Source organism: Delphinus delphis, chromosome 17 (assembly GCF_949987515.2).
Source record: "Delphinus delphis chromosome 17, mDelDel1.2, whole genome shotgun sequence".
NCBI classification, from domain to species: Eukaryota; Metazoa; Chordata; class Mammalia; order Artiodactyla; family Delphinidae; genus Delphinus; species Delphinus delphis.
Genome location: NC_082699.1, coordinates 55,375,548 through 55,391,981, shown reverse-complemented (window position 1 = coordinate 55,391,981; position 16,434 = coordinate 55,375,548). Strand labels below are relative to the sequence as shown.

The 16,434-nt window shown below is 34.0% G+C and overlaps 1 protein-coding gene across 3 annotated transcripts in view; it reads left to right on the top strand.

Moving 5' to 3' along the window:
* The window catches only part of CSMD3 (CUB and Sushi multiple domains 3), a 1,080,105-nt gene that overhangs the window by 1,025,738 nt on the left and 37,933 nt on the right, over positions 1 to 16,434 (top strand). For all 3 annotated transcript variants that reach the window (XM_060035246.1, XM_060035245.1, XM_060035244.1), the window contains 4 exons: positions 6,458 to 6,637; positions 8,248 to 8,421; positions 12,317 to 12,490; positions 14,190 to 14,263. In XM_060035246.1, coding sequence (XP_059891229.1) covers positions 6,458 to 6,637; positions 8,248 to 8,421; positions 12,317 to 12,490; positions 14,190 to 14,263 — 602 coding nt within the window. The remainder of the gene's footprint in view (positions 1 to 6,457; positions 6,638 to 8,247; positions 8,422 to 12,316; positions 12,491 to 14,189; positions 14,264 to 16,434) is intronic.

Here is a 16,434-nt window from a genome sequence, read left to right as displayed (position 1 = left end):
CACCTAAAGAAAACAAAACCTTCCTTTTTTTCTTTCCATTCAAAGTGTTACTATTTCTATTCATAATAAATAAATCTGTCATTGCTTACCATTTGTTAGGATTTATGTTAAGTGCTTTACACAAGTTCTCTCACTTAATCCTCAGAACAGATCTATAAAGTATATACTATTATCCTTTCTATTTCACATTTGAAGAAATGGTATCTTACAGAGAAAATATAACTTTCTTTCCTGTGCTAACACAGCTAGTAAATGTAGATTCTAAGATTTAAACTCAAGTCTTTTTAACTCAGGAAGCAATGTTATCAAGTTCACTTCATTTTCTCCTTCTGTATTTTTCCTCCTCCTTGTTTTCTTGCTTTATTTCCTATTTTTTTTTTTACCATAGTCAAATATATTTGACATGATATAAATATAGAGCATTGCTTATAAGGCATATGAAAATGTTTTGTTAATTTATAGCCTGTTCCTCTCTTACTTTTCCAATTTGTCTACATTTACCAATTGGAGTTCTGCAAAGTTATGTCATTTTTTAATGAGCTGATCACTTGTAAAATTTGTGTTTGCTCAACAGTACTTTCCACTCAAAATTGCAATTTTCTCTATATAGCTTAGCAATAATTTTTTGGTTATCTCAAGATGAGAGTTCAAACATATAGTACAGGTATGTCAATAATCTAAATCTTGCAGGAGATGAAATATTTTAATATGATGAGTCAAAAGAAAAGAACAGGAGTACTGTTGAATCACATATATTATAATTGAAAATAGGGATCTGATAGATTTAGGACAATATCAGTTGAAAGATAAAATCAACAAGATTGATTACATGACACACGTTTCAATATAGGGTGATTTGAATAGGAAAGAATTAATAAAAGTCTTAAAATATAGTTGAATAAATCATCTAGTTACAATGGTTGAATGAAAGTAAAATATAAAGAATTGAATTATGTTTAGATTTTTTTTCTACATTTTAAAAATAAAATTTTGGTTACTTTAAATGTTTTCCCCCTCCGTAACTGGGCTAGTTATCCTTAGGCAGCTAGTACCTCCTGCATAGTGATAATCAAAGGAGTGATCCAATTTTTAGAATATTATTTTATTTTTAACTTATTATAGTAATATAGTTTATATAAAATACAGTTTAAATGAAATAGAAAGAGAACCGCGGGTATATAATATAATTGGATGACTTATGGATTCAGTTAATAAAAAATCATTTACCCAGAACCTATCATAGAGCCCTTTGCCAGGAACTGGCAAATTTTAGTAAGGTTGGTCTCTGGTCTCTAATATTTCACACGCAGTAAAGTAGCTTTGGCATTTCAAGCATTTTTGCCCTTTGAGAATTTCCTACCAGAGTGATTTGCAAATATACCTTTTATTTGCTTGATTTCCCAGCAGCAAAACAAACACACACATGCACAAACACACACAGATTTTTTTGTTCTTAAAACACTCCTTTCCAGTCACATGTGTAGATGTGTCACCTGTGATTTTCCTTATCCATTTTCATGATTTTAGAAAACATTTCTGGAATAAACACAATTTAATAATAATGGTAATGCCCCTACTTTTCTTCCTCATATCTAGCCTTATTACAGATATTGGTAAAAGGATAAAATGCTCCTCACATAAATTCTAACTGCTAATATTCTCCAGCTTCAGATTATAGAGGAATTGAGAAATTGTACACTTAATCTTTCTCTAAAAATATGCCTCGAAACCAAGAACTCTTCCCTCTTCTCTACGCCTATCCTTCTGCATCTCCAGACAGGTCCTTATTAAACCCACCACCAGTGCTGGAGTATGAAGTTTCCCCCAAATAACTAATTTTCTCATGGGTGAGTAAAAGAATATATCATGAGATCAAAATCATGCATTCAAATATCGTGAACACTTTGGCAGAGAAATTATAAATGTTAAGAAACATCCACAGAACTTAAACCAAGCTGGAAGGAAAAGATATGTGCTACAATACCAAGAAGCTTGTAACAGTGTCCTGATTTTAAGATTTGGTGAAGTCCCCTTCTGTAATGTTCAGACTGAGAGAGAAGATCTAAAAACTAAGCACAAGTAAATACTCATTAAAAACATATATACATTTTTTGTTAACACAGAAACCCTTCAAGATACTAATAGTATGGAAACATTATCTTTCACAAAATCTAACAGGCAGAGCCACCTCTGGTACCTAGGGCACATAGTGTTTGGGAAAAAGATACAATCTGTGCCAGGACAGGGCTTGTCAAGTAAGGATTGGCTGTCAGGTCTAAAGAAAAAGAAGAAGAAAAAAAAATATATATATATATATATATATCTGTATATGTATACATATATATATATATATATATATATCTGTATATAATTTGTTTCTTGGATATTTTTTTTAACCTACCAGGACTTCTGTTTCCAAACTGATCAATGCCCTGCATCCTACAAGTCATTTGGGCCAGGGACAGCATACTTAATCATATCCAGTGATGAATGAAACTACAGCTTTTTGTTCCAAATACCCAACACAGAAATGGCTCTTACCCAATCTTTTTTTTACCAGCCTGAGAATTCTCATGGATTTTTTTTGTAGAGGATAGGTCAGGGAGCTGGGCTAGTTTTACACAAGAGAAAGCTGGGGGCTATCCCAGAATGAAACTGGGGGAGATGAAGCTAAAAAGTCATCTAAATCTTCTCAAGAAGAGAGAATTATCCTTCAGGGCAGCGGTTCTCAGACAGGGGTGATTTTGCTTCCCAGGGGCAATGTCTGGACATATATTTGGCTGTCACATTGCAGGTGAGTGGGATGAACTGTTGGTATCTAGCAGGTAGAGATCAATGTTAAACCCCCCCCCCATGCATAAAGCAGCCAAGAATTATTGGTCCCAAATGTCATAGTGCCAGGGTTAAAGTTGAGAAAACTTACCTTACTGAGATATAAAAAGGAAACTAACTTTTGCGTTGGGAGATTATGTAGAATCAGAAGTGTTACCGGGGAAGTGGCTTGAGCACCTTTCTGGAACTTCATTGTGCTGCAGAACTCTGTTCTGGACTTGAAACCCAGCAAAGCACATGTGTAATGATGTCCAAGCAAGCATGTCCATTGCTGCACTGTGTACAGTGGGAAAATGATGGGATAACTCAAATATCAGTCACAGGGGTTTGGTTACATGAATCATATTGCATGTATATCCATGCAAGGGAATATCATGTCATTAAAAACAAGTTAAATGGATCTATATGTATTAACACATAAAAATGTTCATTAGATATTGAGTAAAAAATGAATTCTGTTGTAAAAGTGTGGGTAATGTGATCATATTTTTTTTAAAAAATGCATATTTATAATGTTCATTTAAGAAGTTAAAAGAGAAAGTAGCTTTGAGGTGGCATAGATTGACTAGAATTAGTACAATTATGTTTTATATTTAGCATAGAGGTTATATACTTAGATTTATCATAAATGATGCCAAATAAGCATCAATTACATGATAGAAGCTAATTAGAAAAGCTCACACAAAACCAAACTCAAACCTTTCAAACAATTCATGTGTTTTTGAGAATTTGAGTTGTTTAATTATTCCTTACATACTCATTCACTCATTTATTCTTTAAACAACTATTTTACTTAATCTCTTATGATGAGTCATGCCCAAGACTAGGCTCAGAGAATACAGTAGTGTAGAAAAGAGACAAAATAACTGTCTTCATGGAGTTTATTGGGTTGTTGGGTGTGTGGATGCATGCGTGTGCGTGCGCTTTTGCTGTGTGCGTGCACTCTTGCTGTGTACATAAGGGATTTGGTGACCTTAGAAAAGATTCTCTTGCATTAAACCACAGCACCCTGTTGTTAGGCACTAATGTCTCTGAATTTTAGGGGAAAGCCCTAAAGAGCTACTATTCTAAGGTTTTGCCTAAAAAAACCCCGAAAGCCTCTTTTTGTTGCTGAAAACAAGCTGGTGGTGACTGAATTGACTTGTGGAGCAGGTGCTGTTTACAAAGATTGTTGCTATTGGAAACTTCCTCTTTGACCTTTGCTTCATTATGAAACCACCAGAACAAATCCTTCTAAAGCTGTTGTTATCAGGCATTTCATTCATGATGCTGCCAAGATATGCAGAACTCTTCCTCAGTCTTCTCTAAAATAAACCCTCTGTCTTCTTTCGGTGGCTACATCTCACTCAGCTCATGTGCCTTACGACTGGGTTAGCTGTTCTTTCTTGCCAGAATTCTAATTCAGTCTGTAAAGCGCTGCCCAGAAAACAGTAACTATCTGTTGGTGTTCTCTTTAATTTTCCTTCTTCTTAGCTTTGAATCTAGATTAAAAATATAAAATAACAAGTAAAATAAAATGAAGTCTTAAACTCATTTTTATATGATTACACGTTTTAAAACTGCAAAAAGAATTGACATCTTATGGTAAACAAGTAGGATTTGATTTCCTATTCAACTCAGTTGTACGATTTAAAAAATATTTTCCTTGTCAGTAACTAAAAGAATTAAAATCATCCTATATACAAAACTCTTGTTAGGAGTCAGATAGAAACACTCAATGAGTGATTTCAGCAAACTCTTCAGGGCTCTGAGCATTAGCAGGCGGAATGTTGTGAATATTATTCTTTAATTTAAATGTCATCATTCATGGTCCTAAATTTCTTAGGCTCAACAGATTAGAATAATATGAAAAAAACCTTGACATTCATAATTTTAATGGTAAATTAATAAATACAATATAATTTAATTGTCATTAAGGTCTTCTATGTCTTAATCTATTTTTAGTCTTTAACCCTAGACTTCCAAAATGGGAACTATTAATTAATTACTGTTAATTCAAAATAAAAATGAGACAGTATAACTTAGATTTACCTGGTAAAATTATTTGTCCTTTTATGAAAAAAAAATTCAAAAGGCAAAACAAATACTAAAAGGCAGGTATGCCACATGTTTTTTGTCTCCAGAAAAGGAAAAGTGATGTGACCTTTTGTGTTTTCCTTTTTCTCTTAGCCACCAGAAAGCGTTTAGCCAAGCATGCTTAAATCATGTTTCTCAAAACAGCAAGTGCTTTTGTGGCTTATATATGATCTCTGTTATGCTTTGTTCTTAAATGCCATATTTAGACTTAATTCTGTTTCCTATGCTGTCATCAGTCTTTTTGAAAGTTTTTGTGTGGCGTCATTTTATAAACGAGAATATTATATATGTAATTTGAGACAGCTTTATGGACCAGCATGATTGTTAGGATCTCGTGCTCAAAAGCCTCCTGTGGTTGGTGTTTAATGCTCTGTGATCACTGTCTCAAAATTTTTAATGATTTAATCTTTGAATTTGTGTTTTATAATCAAAGCCCACTGGGACAATGGAGCATGTGCTGAAGGTTTGGAGAGTCTGCTCTTGTACAATTTGCCTCCCTGCCTCCCTGTCTTTCTAGGATGGGTTATAGGCCTTTAGCTCCCTACCACCTGCTGCCCCTGGCCCTGCCTGGCCTTCCCACTCCCACCCCTGCTCTGGGCCACTGATGCCTTCTGCCCAGCCGGTCCATCATGTCATTAGCAGAAGGAGGCTCACACTTCACCTCTGTTCTTCACCCCTTTGTGGGGTCTGGGTGCAAGCGTGGGTGGGGCTGCTTGGATTTGGCTCTATTCATGGAGTCTTGGGGCAGAGGCAGGGCAGCAGCTAACCCTTTCCTAGACTGGCAATACAAGGCAGATTTGGCAAGCAATTGACAGAGGCCTCTTACTCACCCCTAATCCAGGAAGCAAACACATTCCAGAGTGGAGGTCGCAATTTCTTGAGGATTTTTCTGTCACTTGGGATGGCAATGAGATGATGGAAATGGGAAGTTGATTTCTCTATCCCTAGCTCTGGCATTTTCATTTTTCACTAGGCCCACAAATTATGTATCTTGCCCAGTATGTGATAAATTCACATTTTATTGTTTATTCATTCTTTCATTTATTCAATAAAATTATTATTTTTGCACCTAGCATTATGTTAGTTAAAAACTATGATAATATCCAGTTGAGTGGCACTGTGCAGAAAATATACTCTCAGTCCAGCAAGTCTGATAAATTAGAGATTTCAGTAACCATATATAGGAGTATAAATTTCAAATGTTATGTTAGAAATCTCGATCCTATAGGAAAGCTTCTCCATGATTATTTAATTCAGGTTAGAAGAGGTTACCACATCAGAGTTTTTTACAACATAATAGCATACTAACCTGGCCTTTTCGAGTCTAAATGACAGTTTCTGAGCCATGTGTATAGAATCTGTAATAAGTAACTGATCATAATCAGGAATTGCCAGTATGTGGTTTAAATATGCTTATGTTTTATCATTAAAAATGAGCATGATAACTAATTTTCCCTACTTTTATATTAAGTATGGCATATGCTTACTATTTCTTTCCATTAAATACATGCCACATTAACTATCTGCTCTTCCAATCCAATATTGATAGTAATCAGTTGTGGAGACCCAGGTATACCAGCCAGTGGACTGAGATATGGAGATGATTATGTGGTTGGACAAAATGTTTCCTACATGTGCCAGCCAGGCTATACAATGGAATTGAATGGTTCCAGAATCAGGACTTGTACAACTAATGGCACTTGGAGTGGAGTAATGCCAGCTTGTAGAGGTATGATAATGATTTCTTCAATATTTATAAGTGATAACCACCACATATTTTCTGCATTAATATGCAAATTTAAAGTAAATTTAAATAGTGTTTTTTTGTATTGTTTTGCTTTTTTTTCTGGTACCAAAATTGAGTGCTTTAAACCATATAGATAATAACATATAAGATTTTAAAACATTTTAACAAAAACATTATATCTCATTGTAAGTAATGATAATGAACTGTCATACAACCAAAATAACAAAAATATCATGTTCTGTGCTATGTAATCACCATCATCATTTATATTGATTGATGAATACTTAAAAGAGAATATAACCATAATGAACCATAATGAACTAGAACTTTAACTTAACTTTTACCTGGGTCGAGTTATTCATGGATGGGAAGAAAAACTTTCTATAATTTGAAAACAATCAGCGTGAATTGTAGAACTGTACTTTTTCTTAAAAGGTAAACCTGTTTCTTTAAAGAATGCAATCTAGAAGTAATATTTTAGTCAATATAGGTGTAAGTTTACTACTTTATGCTATTTGTTTTTCCATTGAAAATATTTTCATAATTTTTTGTCAATTTTTTTATTTGTGAAATACTGTAGATACAATGTCAGATAATTTATACTGTTTTATAGTAATACTGATTGTTAATCATCGAGATTTCTCATTAAGGTACATTTCTAAATGCCTATGAATTGCGAGTTTAATATCTCCCTGATGTAATCTGACACAAAAGAATAATACCAATGTGTTTCTTTTCTTCTTGATTACACAGTTGCCTAATCAGATCACTATAAATATACAGTTAGTCTGTGAAAATATATGAACAGACATTTTATATTTTATACATTATTAAAATATAAATATAAAATATTTCATACATTATTAATTGATTCTGATAATGACAATGTTATACAACTCCCAAAATTTATTTATATATGTTGCTAGTCATCAAAATAAAATCATTCCTCATTTTTAGATTTTATAATTGGTACCCCTCTTTTTCCCTTCACCTCTGTCACCTTATCTAACTCATCTTTGCTCGAGGACAACTTAATTTTAAAAATGAATGTTTAAAAATTTTATAATGCATTTAGAAGCTATATAGTAAGTTTTAGCATATGAATCTAAGTGGTTGATAGAACAAAATTTGGATATTTTAATGAGATACATAATCTGTGTTTTCAAAAATATCACAGAATTACTCCCAAATTCCTTGCTACAATGCTGACACTTTATATAGCCAAACAACCCAGCACTTCAGTCTTTCTAAATGTCACTGGAAAATAATTTTATATAAAACCAGTAATTTATCAGTTGCAGTATACTGGATAGAAGGTCACCCTCTCTTTGCCTTCCCTTCGATGTCAGAAAGCTTGTTATTTTGTAAGAGAATATCTGACAACCAGTAGCCATTATGTTGCCAAGTTGTCACATCCTGGAAAGACTGATTCCAGGGATGTTTCAGGAATACTACCAGGAGAATAAAACATGCCACACCATATTGTCCTCCAAAAGGTTGAATTAGCACATATGCCTCTTCTAATGATATTTATTTTTTTAACACCAGGATATTTCAACAGCTGTGTCTAATCGTTTTTAATGTAATTACAGCTGTTACCTGCCCAACTCCTCCCCAGATTTCTAATGGAAGGTTGGAAGGAACAAATTTCGACTGGGGCTTTAGTATTAGCTACATCTGTTCTCCAGGCTATGAACTATCCTTTCCTGCTGTTTTGACCTGTGTAGGGAATGGTACCTGGAGTGGAGAAGTACCACAGTGCTTACGTAAGTATACTTTCCATACTTAAAATTATGTTTTCACTCTCCTAGAGCTACTTACTGTGATTACAGCTGTTACATAATTTTTTTCAGATTTTTCCAGGACAAATATGAGATTGTTAAGCTCTTTCCCATGCATAATTAAAATTCAATTAAAATCAGCATTTACCAGTGTAGCTATTTTTTATGCAATCCAACCATTATGTTCCTTCTGCTCTAACTTTTAGACTAAACTGCTTTGTTTGCAAAACACACTCTACATTTTACACATCTTGTTTTTTTGGGTGATGTCCTCTACTCAGGTTTATGTTCCTTAAAGGCAGAGATTTTTGTTTTTGTTCACTGTTGTACCTCTGGTATATAGTGCAATCCTTGGCAGGTATCAAACTTAGAACGCTATAGTAATTAAGACATTACAGCATTGGTACAGGGATAGAAGGTAAACCAGTGTTAGAGAATAGAGAGCACAGAACCATTTTATTGATACTTGATGTATTATAGAACAAATCAGTGGGGAAAGAATGGACATTTCAATTAACGCAATAAGGCAATTCGTTTACACACACACACACACACAATCTTTGTCTCACACCAAATAGCAAATCAATGTCAAATCATTAGGGAATTAAATATAAAAGTTTTAAATATTATAACACTACCTAAATGACCTTGAAGTAAGAAAGGATCTCTTAAAATGTGATGCAAAAGCTCCACCCATAACTGAAAAAGTGGAAAAAATAAGCTACATTATTAATTTAAAATTTCTCATTTCAAAAGGCCAATCATAAACCTGATAGTTTATTTGAAGAGCTTCCTATTAAGTGATTGCATGCCACCATTTTGCTGGCCCATCAGATCATTCATATCACATTTGCTACAGAGAGTATTACTAACCAGTTTTATTGAGCATGAGACAAAACTAATTTACTTCTGCAATTGTGGTCTGTTAGACTTCAATTTATGCAACATCTAAAGAAGCTCCTTCTAGGTAATATGATTTATTAGAGTGTGTTCCAAGCCTCAAGGTTGATGTCACACAAATTGACCCTTAAAATTCTGATGCTAAGGATGATCTTAAAACAGACCAATGTGTTCTGAATGAGACTAGATATTCTACAGCTACTTCAGAATAAATAGCAACAAGGGGATTTTACAGAGATGAGTTTATGGTAAAGTTTGTTTGATATGAATGAAAAAATCTCAATCAAAAAGTTTCTTGATATAATGTTTTATTTTTTGATCTATTAAAATGCAAATAATAATAAAATACATACTATAGACATTTAAATTGTAATAAATATCCAAATATAATAAGGCTCACTTTGTCCCAGTTGCTTTACATATATTATTTTTAGTACATAGAACTCCTGGCTAAGTATGTTTAGTCATGACATTTTAATAGATAATGACACAGGCTCAGAGAGGTCAAATTGTAAGGACACTGGGTAACTCTGCCATCATTTGGGGGACCAGCTACATTATTGTGTGGCCTAAAGTCATATTACTAGTAAATGGCAGAGTATGAATTCCAGTTCAGAGAGGTAGACCTAAGAGACAATTCTCTTATCCATTGAATAGCCAAATTCAATAATTTTAGGTATTTAACAAAGAAGAAAATCTTTTCTCATTAAATCTGTTCAAACTATGCCTTTTTATCTTAAAGTTTATATCACTGTGAACTGAAGCCTTTTGAAAATAAACCCTGTGTCTTAAGCCTCTAAACTTGACACCAATAGGTTGTTTGGTTTAGTACATGAAAATCTAAAGATAGAAAACAGATTGAATGATGGGGGGGCTGGGAAGGGGGATTGAAGAGTTTATGTGGTTGCATCTCTCCTCCTTTCTTTGTTTCATTGAATAAAGATAAGATTCTGAGTTGAATGACTCAGCAGAAATATGCTAGAGAAACATTTCAGAAGTAAATTATAAAATAACTGTGAGATAACTTAGTAATAGAAATGATTGCTAAAGCTGAAGTACCCACTGATAATGCTCACTGAGGAAATATCCATTGAATTTAAAATGTGCTAGAGATACACAGACTAATAACACAAGGAGCCTGGCCTTTGGGGTTTGATATTATGTTGCTAGAAGTGCTTGGATGCCAAGTACCACTAAGGCTTACAATATCTAAGAAATGGTGAAAATTAAAACAGAACACAATAAATAAATATTTATTTTACATGTGTTACTATACTTGGAACATTTCCCCAGTTTATTTTATTTTAATATTTACTTTATGATTACTTTTCATCTTAACTGTTTTAAAAGAAAAAAATGTTTCTAAAAAGAGGTTTAAAAGTCCAAGTTTCTCTTAGAGTCTTGAATTTCAGGGAAGGTCTTTGAACACTGCGTTTGAGACTAAGGTATTCTATAAATATGGTATTCATTTATTCCAGGTTTCCTGGAGCAATTCTTGTTTATTCTGTTATCCTCGTAGGTGTCCTATCCAGTTAGAATCCTCCTTTTACTCTCAAAAGTGTCTTGGTTTGGATGATGCATTTTATAGTCACTCAACCTATAACTATCTTAAGGCTACATTTATACTTAAAAACATTTGGTTATTTCCGTTTGCTTTATAGGGGAATAAGCTTTCAGGTGCTGAATCTGCAAATTTAAAAATTGAGTATACTTTTAAAACATAGTTAAAATAGTAAATTTTATGTTATGTATTTTGGACTACAGTAAAAAAGAAATTGAAAACATGCTATATGTACTTCGCCTCAGTTATCTACTAGATTTGAAGCCATCTGATCTCATCCTCTCCTACAGTTCTGCATGCTTACTCTGCTCCAGTCTCACTGGCCTTACTCTCCCTCCAGCATGCTACATTTGACCCAGCACAGGGCTTTGGCAATGCTGTTTCCTCTATCTGCAATGTTCTTCCTTGCGAGAGAATGGATGGCTAAATGGTTTTTTTCCTCCAAATCTTTTCTCAGTGAGAGACACCCGTGCTACCTTATTAAAATCCACTACCACTACTCACCTTCTAGCACATCCACATGTACAGTCCTGATCTCCTTCGCACAGTATTTTTCCCCATGGGACTTATTATCTTCCCATATACTACCATTTTTACTTATTAATTATGTTTATTTGTTTGCTTTCCTCACAAAAGCATAAACTCCACAAGTGCAGGAACCTTAGTTTGTTTACTAATAAGTGCAAGCACCTAATATTACCTAGAATAGTGTTTGTTTTTTAGTACTTTAAAAATATATGTTGAATGGAATCATCTAATCAATTTGTTTAGAACTATTGTCAAGTTGATTTCTTCAGTGATTGTAGAACATTGAGATTCCTTGGTTTTGTATGGATCTGGATTCCGATGGCCTTCTTTTCTCTTTAAAAAACTACCACCACCCCCCGCCAATATTTTGAAGAGGAAGACAACCAAATACTCGGATACTAGGATACGTGATCCGAGTGTTCAACAGAGCACGTATCATTGAAACAAATAACTATATCTTTTATATACATTAAAAAATACATAGCAATCTGGAGAGTATATCCTAGACCATTGTTTTTTTGTTGCTGATAGAGCTATTTGTGAATCACATGTCTTTTCAAGAATACACTCCAACTTTGTAGCATATATGTACAAATATGTGGTTTGATTCTGGTCAGTATAGAACAAAAAAATACCAAAAAATCTACAATTGTTAAGGTGGTCTACTAGGTGGAAAAATATTTGAATCAGACTAATTTTTAAAAAGTATTATGCTGAATTGAATATTCAGCATTTATTCATGTAGACAAAAGATAAATTTTCATTGGGATAGATTAACATGGGTAGCATGTCACTTTAGTGCAGTATTTCAGTTATTTTTGTCATTTTTCTGATGACATTTACTCTGATGAATCTAAATCACTGTGTAATTCTCTTTCTTTTCACTTCCAGCAAAGTTTTGTGGTGACCCTGGTATACCTGCCCAAGGGAAAAGAGAAGGCAAAAGCTTTATATACCAGTCAGAGGTTTCATTCAGCTGCAATTCTCCTTTCATATTAGTGGGATCTAGCACCAGAATATGTCAAGCAGATGGCACTTGGAGTGGTTCATCACCTCACTGCATAGGTAATATTAATTAAAGATCAATAATGCTCAGTAATTTGGGAATTAATAGATAGTAGGGAGGTTTAATGGTTTACTTTATCCTATAAACTATAGTTGGCTAAATGTGAAAAATAAATGTAAAATATAGAAACCATTGGAAGGCACTGAAAATTAATATTGTTAAACATATATTATTTTGAGTACGTAAAACTTCTAGAATAAATGCTTAAAATAGTTTCCCTGTTTATCAGTAAAATGAAAAGGAAAAAAGCTTCCAGATTAATATCATGAAATATCAGTACTAATATTTGTATAGAGCTTTATAGTTAATAAAGCATATTCAAGTGAAATTAGACTTGCTTCAAAAATATTAAAAAGGTACTTTGATTTCAAAATGGCTCTAAGTACATTTCTGTAATCCTAAATTTTTTTGTGTTTTGTTGTCATATATTTTATTGAAGTATAGTTGCTGTACAAAATTGTGTAAGTTACAGGTGTTCAGTTTAGTGATTCATAATTTTAAAGGTTATACTCCATTTATAGTTATTATAAAATATTGGCTATGTGTCCTGTGTTGTACAGTATATCCTTATAGCTTATTGTATATATAGTAGTTTGGACTTCTTAATCCCCTACCCCTATTTTGCCCCTCCCTCCTTCCCTCTCTCCACTGGTAACCACTAGATTGTTCTCTATATCTGTGAGTCTGCTTCTTTTTTGTTATATTCACTAGTTGTTGTATTTTTTAGATTTCACATATAAGTGATATCATACAGTATTTGTCTTTCTCTGACTTATTTTGCTTAGCATAATACCCTCCAGATCCATCCATGTTACTGCAAATGGCAAAATTTCATTCTTTGTTATAGCTGAGTAGTATTTTTTATATATATATATATATATATATACCATATCTTCTTTATCCATTTATCTGTTAATGGACATTTAAGTTGCTTCCATATCTTGGAAATTGTAAATAACACTGCTATGAACATTGGGGTATATGTATCTTTTTGATTTAGTGTTTTAGTTTTTTGGGGGGTATATACCCAGGAGTGGAATTGCTGGGTCATAGGGAAGTTCTGTTTCTAGCTTTTGAGAAACCTTCATACTGTTTTTCACAGCAGCTGCACCAATTTACATTCCCACCAACAGTATATGAGTGTTCCCTTTTCTCCTAAAATTAAATTCCACATTGAATAAACTAACCAAATAACCTGTCATACAAGCTAGCCAAACCAGAGACTACCAGCCCTACCATTTTTATGCCTGAATCTCCTACAGGTGTCAGTGAAAAATGCAAATAACTAAGTCCTGTTTCTGGAAAAATAATTTATTTCTTGAAGGGAATATTACCCTACTTGATATTATAACTTAGTAAAGTCGTTGAGCAAATGTTTTATGTATGCGTTCCTCTTTCAAATCCGTCATTTTCCCTTAACTTTTTATTCACAGAGTTAGTTAGATGTCAAGTGCTTTTATATTAGAAGGGTTCAAAGTTCAAGAATTGCATAATTCATATAAACTGCAGTCTACCTGAATTTCCTGCTTTAAGATTAGCAGGCTTCTGTTCATGGAGATTAGATTTTACTCTTTATTATTACCCAGGGCCCTTTCATTAAACCCTAGATCTCTTAAAATTATTTTATGTGAGGGAAATATACATTTAAGTAAAACTGTAAATTTTAAAGGAATATCACATTTTTAATCTTTATTTCAGAACCCACACGTACCTCATGTGAAAACCCAGGAGTGCCACGTCATGGATCTCAAAACAGTACATTTGGATTTCAAGTGGGTACTTTTTTATCATTTTTTTCCAGTTTTATTGAGATATAATTGACATACATCACCGTATAAGTTTAAAGTGTACAGCACAATGGTTTGACATATATATGGTGAATGATTACTGCAGTAATTTTAGTTAGCAATCCAGAGAGTATGTCCTCCATTATCTCATATACATACAATAAAAAAAAGCAAAAAAGAAAAAAAATTCCTTGTGATAAGAATTATTAGGACCTACTCTCTTAACAACTTTCCTATATACAATACAGCAGTGTTAACTATACTCATCACTGTTGTATATTACATATCTAGTACTTACATATCTTATAACTAGAAGTTTACACCTTTTCACTACCTTCCTTCAATCCTGCCCCCTCCCTCCGCCACTGCTCTGGTAACCACATATCTGATCTCTTTTTATGTGAGTTCAGGTTTTCGTTGTTGTTTTAGATTCCACATATAAGTGAGATCATATTGTATTTGTTTTTCTGTTGTCTGAGTTATTTCATCAAATGGATACTTTAAATATTTCCATTTAATATAAGCTAGATCAAAAGGCTTTGGTTCATGTGCAAAATCCTGTTAATGTAAACAGAAAAAAAAGCCATGCTTATATCTGCATTCAAAAACACCTTTTAAAAAAGGCAACAGGAAATGAAAGAGTGGAAATAAAAAGAAATTAGAAGGAATATATGCTTCAAGATATAGCCTAACTGACCATGAGGATAAAATTAAAATTGGAGAGAGCTGTGAGCATAGGAAAATCTGTAAGCAGTAGCTAGTATGTAAGAGAAATATTAAGTGAGGGAGTAAATGGGTAACCTCTACAGGAAGATATGGGGACAATGAGGAAAAGTGTAGTTGAAAGTGATACGGGTGACCTCGGCCTGCAGCAGCTTAAAGCAGGATTTCGGCTCCCCACCAGAGATTGAGGTCAGGCAGCGGCAGTGAGAGCGCAGAATCCTAGCCACCAGACCACCAGGGATCAGCCATGAAGAAATGAATTTCTACGTAAGACAGAAAGTAGTGAAGCAACTGAAGTGTTTATTAGGAGGAAAATGAGTACAGTATGTGTGGATAGACACACGAGCGGGCTCAGAGAGAGAGATCCGCACCCTCGTGGCAGTTTGAATCAATTTTATGGGGCATTTCTTCCGGGTTTCTTTGACCAATCATCTTGTTTTGCCTGGTTCTGAGTCCGTATTTGGTTTATCTCAGGGTCCTCCCCTGTGTGCGTGCACATCTCTTAGCCAAGATGGATTCTAGTGAAGAGGGCTATGGGTAGTTGGCATCACTTACTATGGGGTGGCGCCCCCTCCCTTTTTGACCTCCAGGGAGCCTTTCTGAGCATGTGTGGTCAGGGAGGTCTCCCTGACTTCGAGAATGAGGAATATGTGGTCTCTTATCTTCTATCTGGGAAGGGCCCAGCCCCCTCCATCATCCTGCTTTTATGGAGTTTCTGCTATTATGGAGTTTCCGTCCATAGGGGAGAACCTGTTCAGCCTGAGGCCCATCTATCTTCTGCCTCAAAAGAGGTTTAGAGAAACTTCTGAGACAAAGAGTTACCAAATATATAAAAATGTGGTTATTCAAGAAGGCAATAAGACTAAAAGACTTTTTTCTTATAATATGTATATAATATTAAAATAATTTTTAAACATTTTCATTGATGTGGGAAATTTCTGTAAAAATAATTTAACTGTAACCTATTATTATACAACACAGAGTTGGATTGTAATATTAGAATTCTTTAACATGCCCAGTCACGTGTGGCTGACTTTCTTTTCTTTCTTATTCCAGTTTAGATTTTATGTAGAGATTCAGCAAGATTTTCATTACAGGGGCCTAAGGGGAGCCAAAGTGCATACCAATTCCAAAAGGAAATAGCCAGTTTACACGCTAACCGATTGCCTTGTGTCGCAGGGTTTTCTAAATTGTGCTATTTTGTGTGGAATTCAGTGTGAACCCGAAGAACATTCATTTCTAAAGGAAGTACTCATAACAGGTGCCATATTTTTGTTGCTAAAAATAGTTTCCATTTATCTACAGTTCAGGCACAGTATGAACATTGATTTGATAGCTTTTCCAATTCTTCCTGTTTGCCTCAGGCCTATCTAGGTAATACAAAAGTGTGAAAAAGCATCTCAGTCTCTATTATGTTGGTGTTTTCAGAAAAC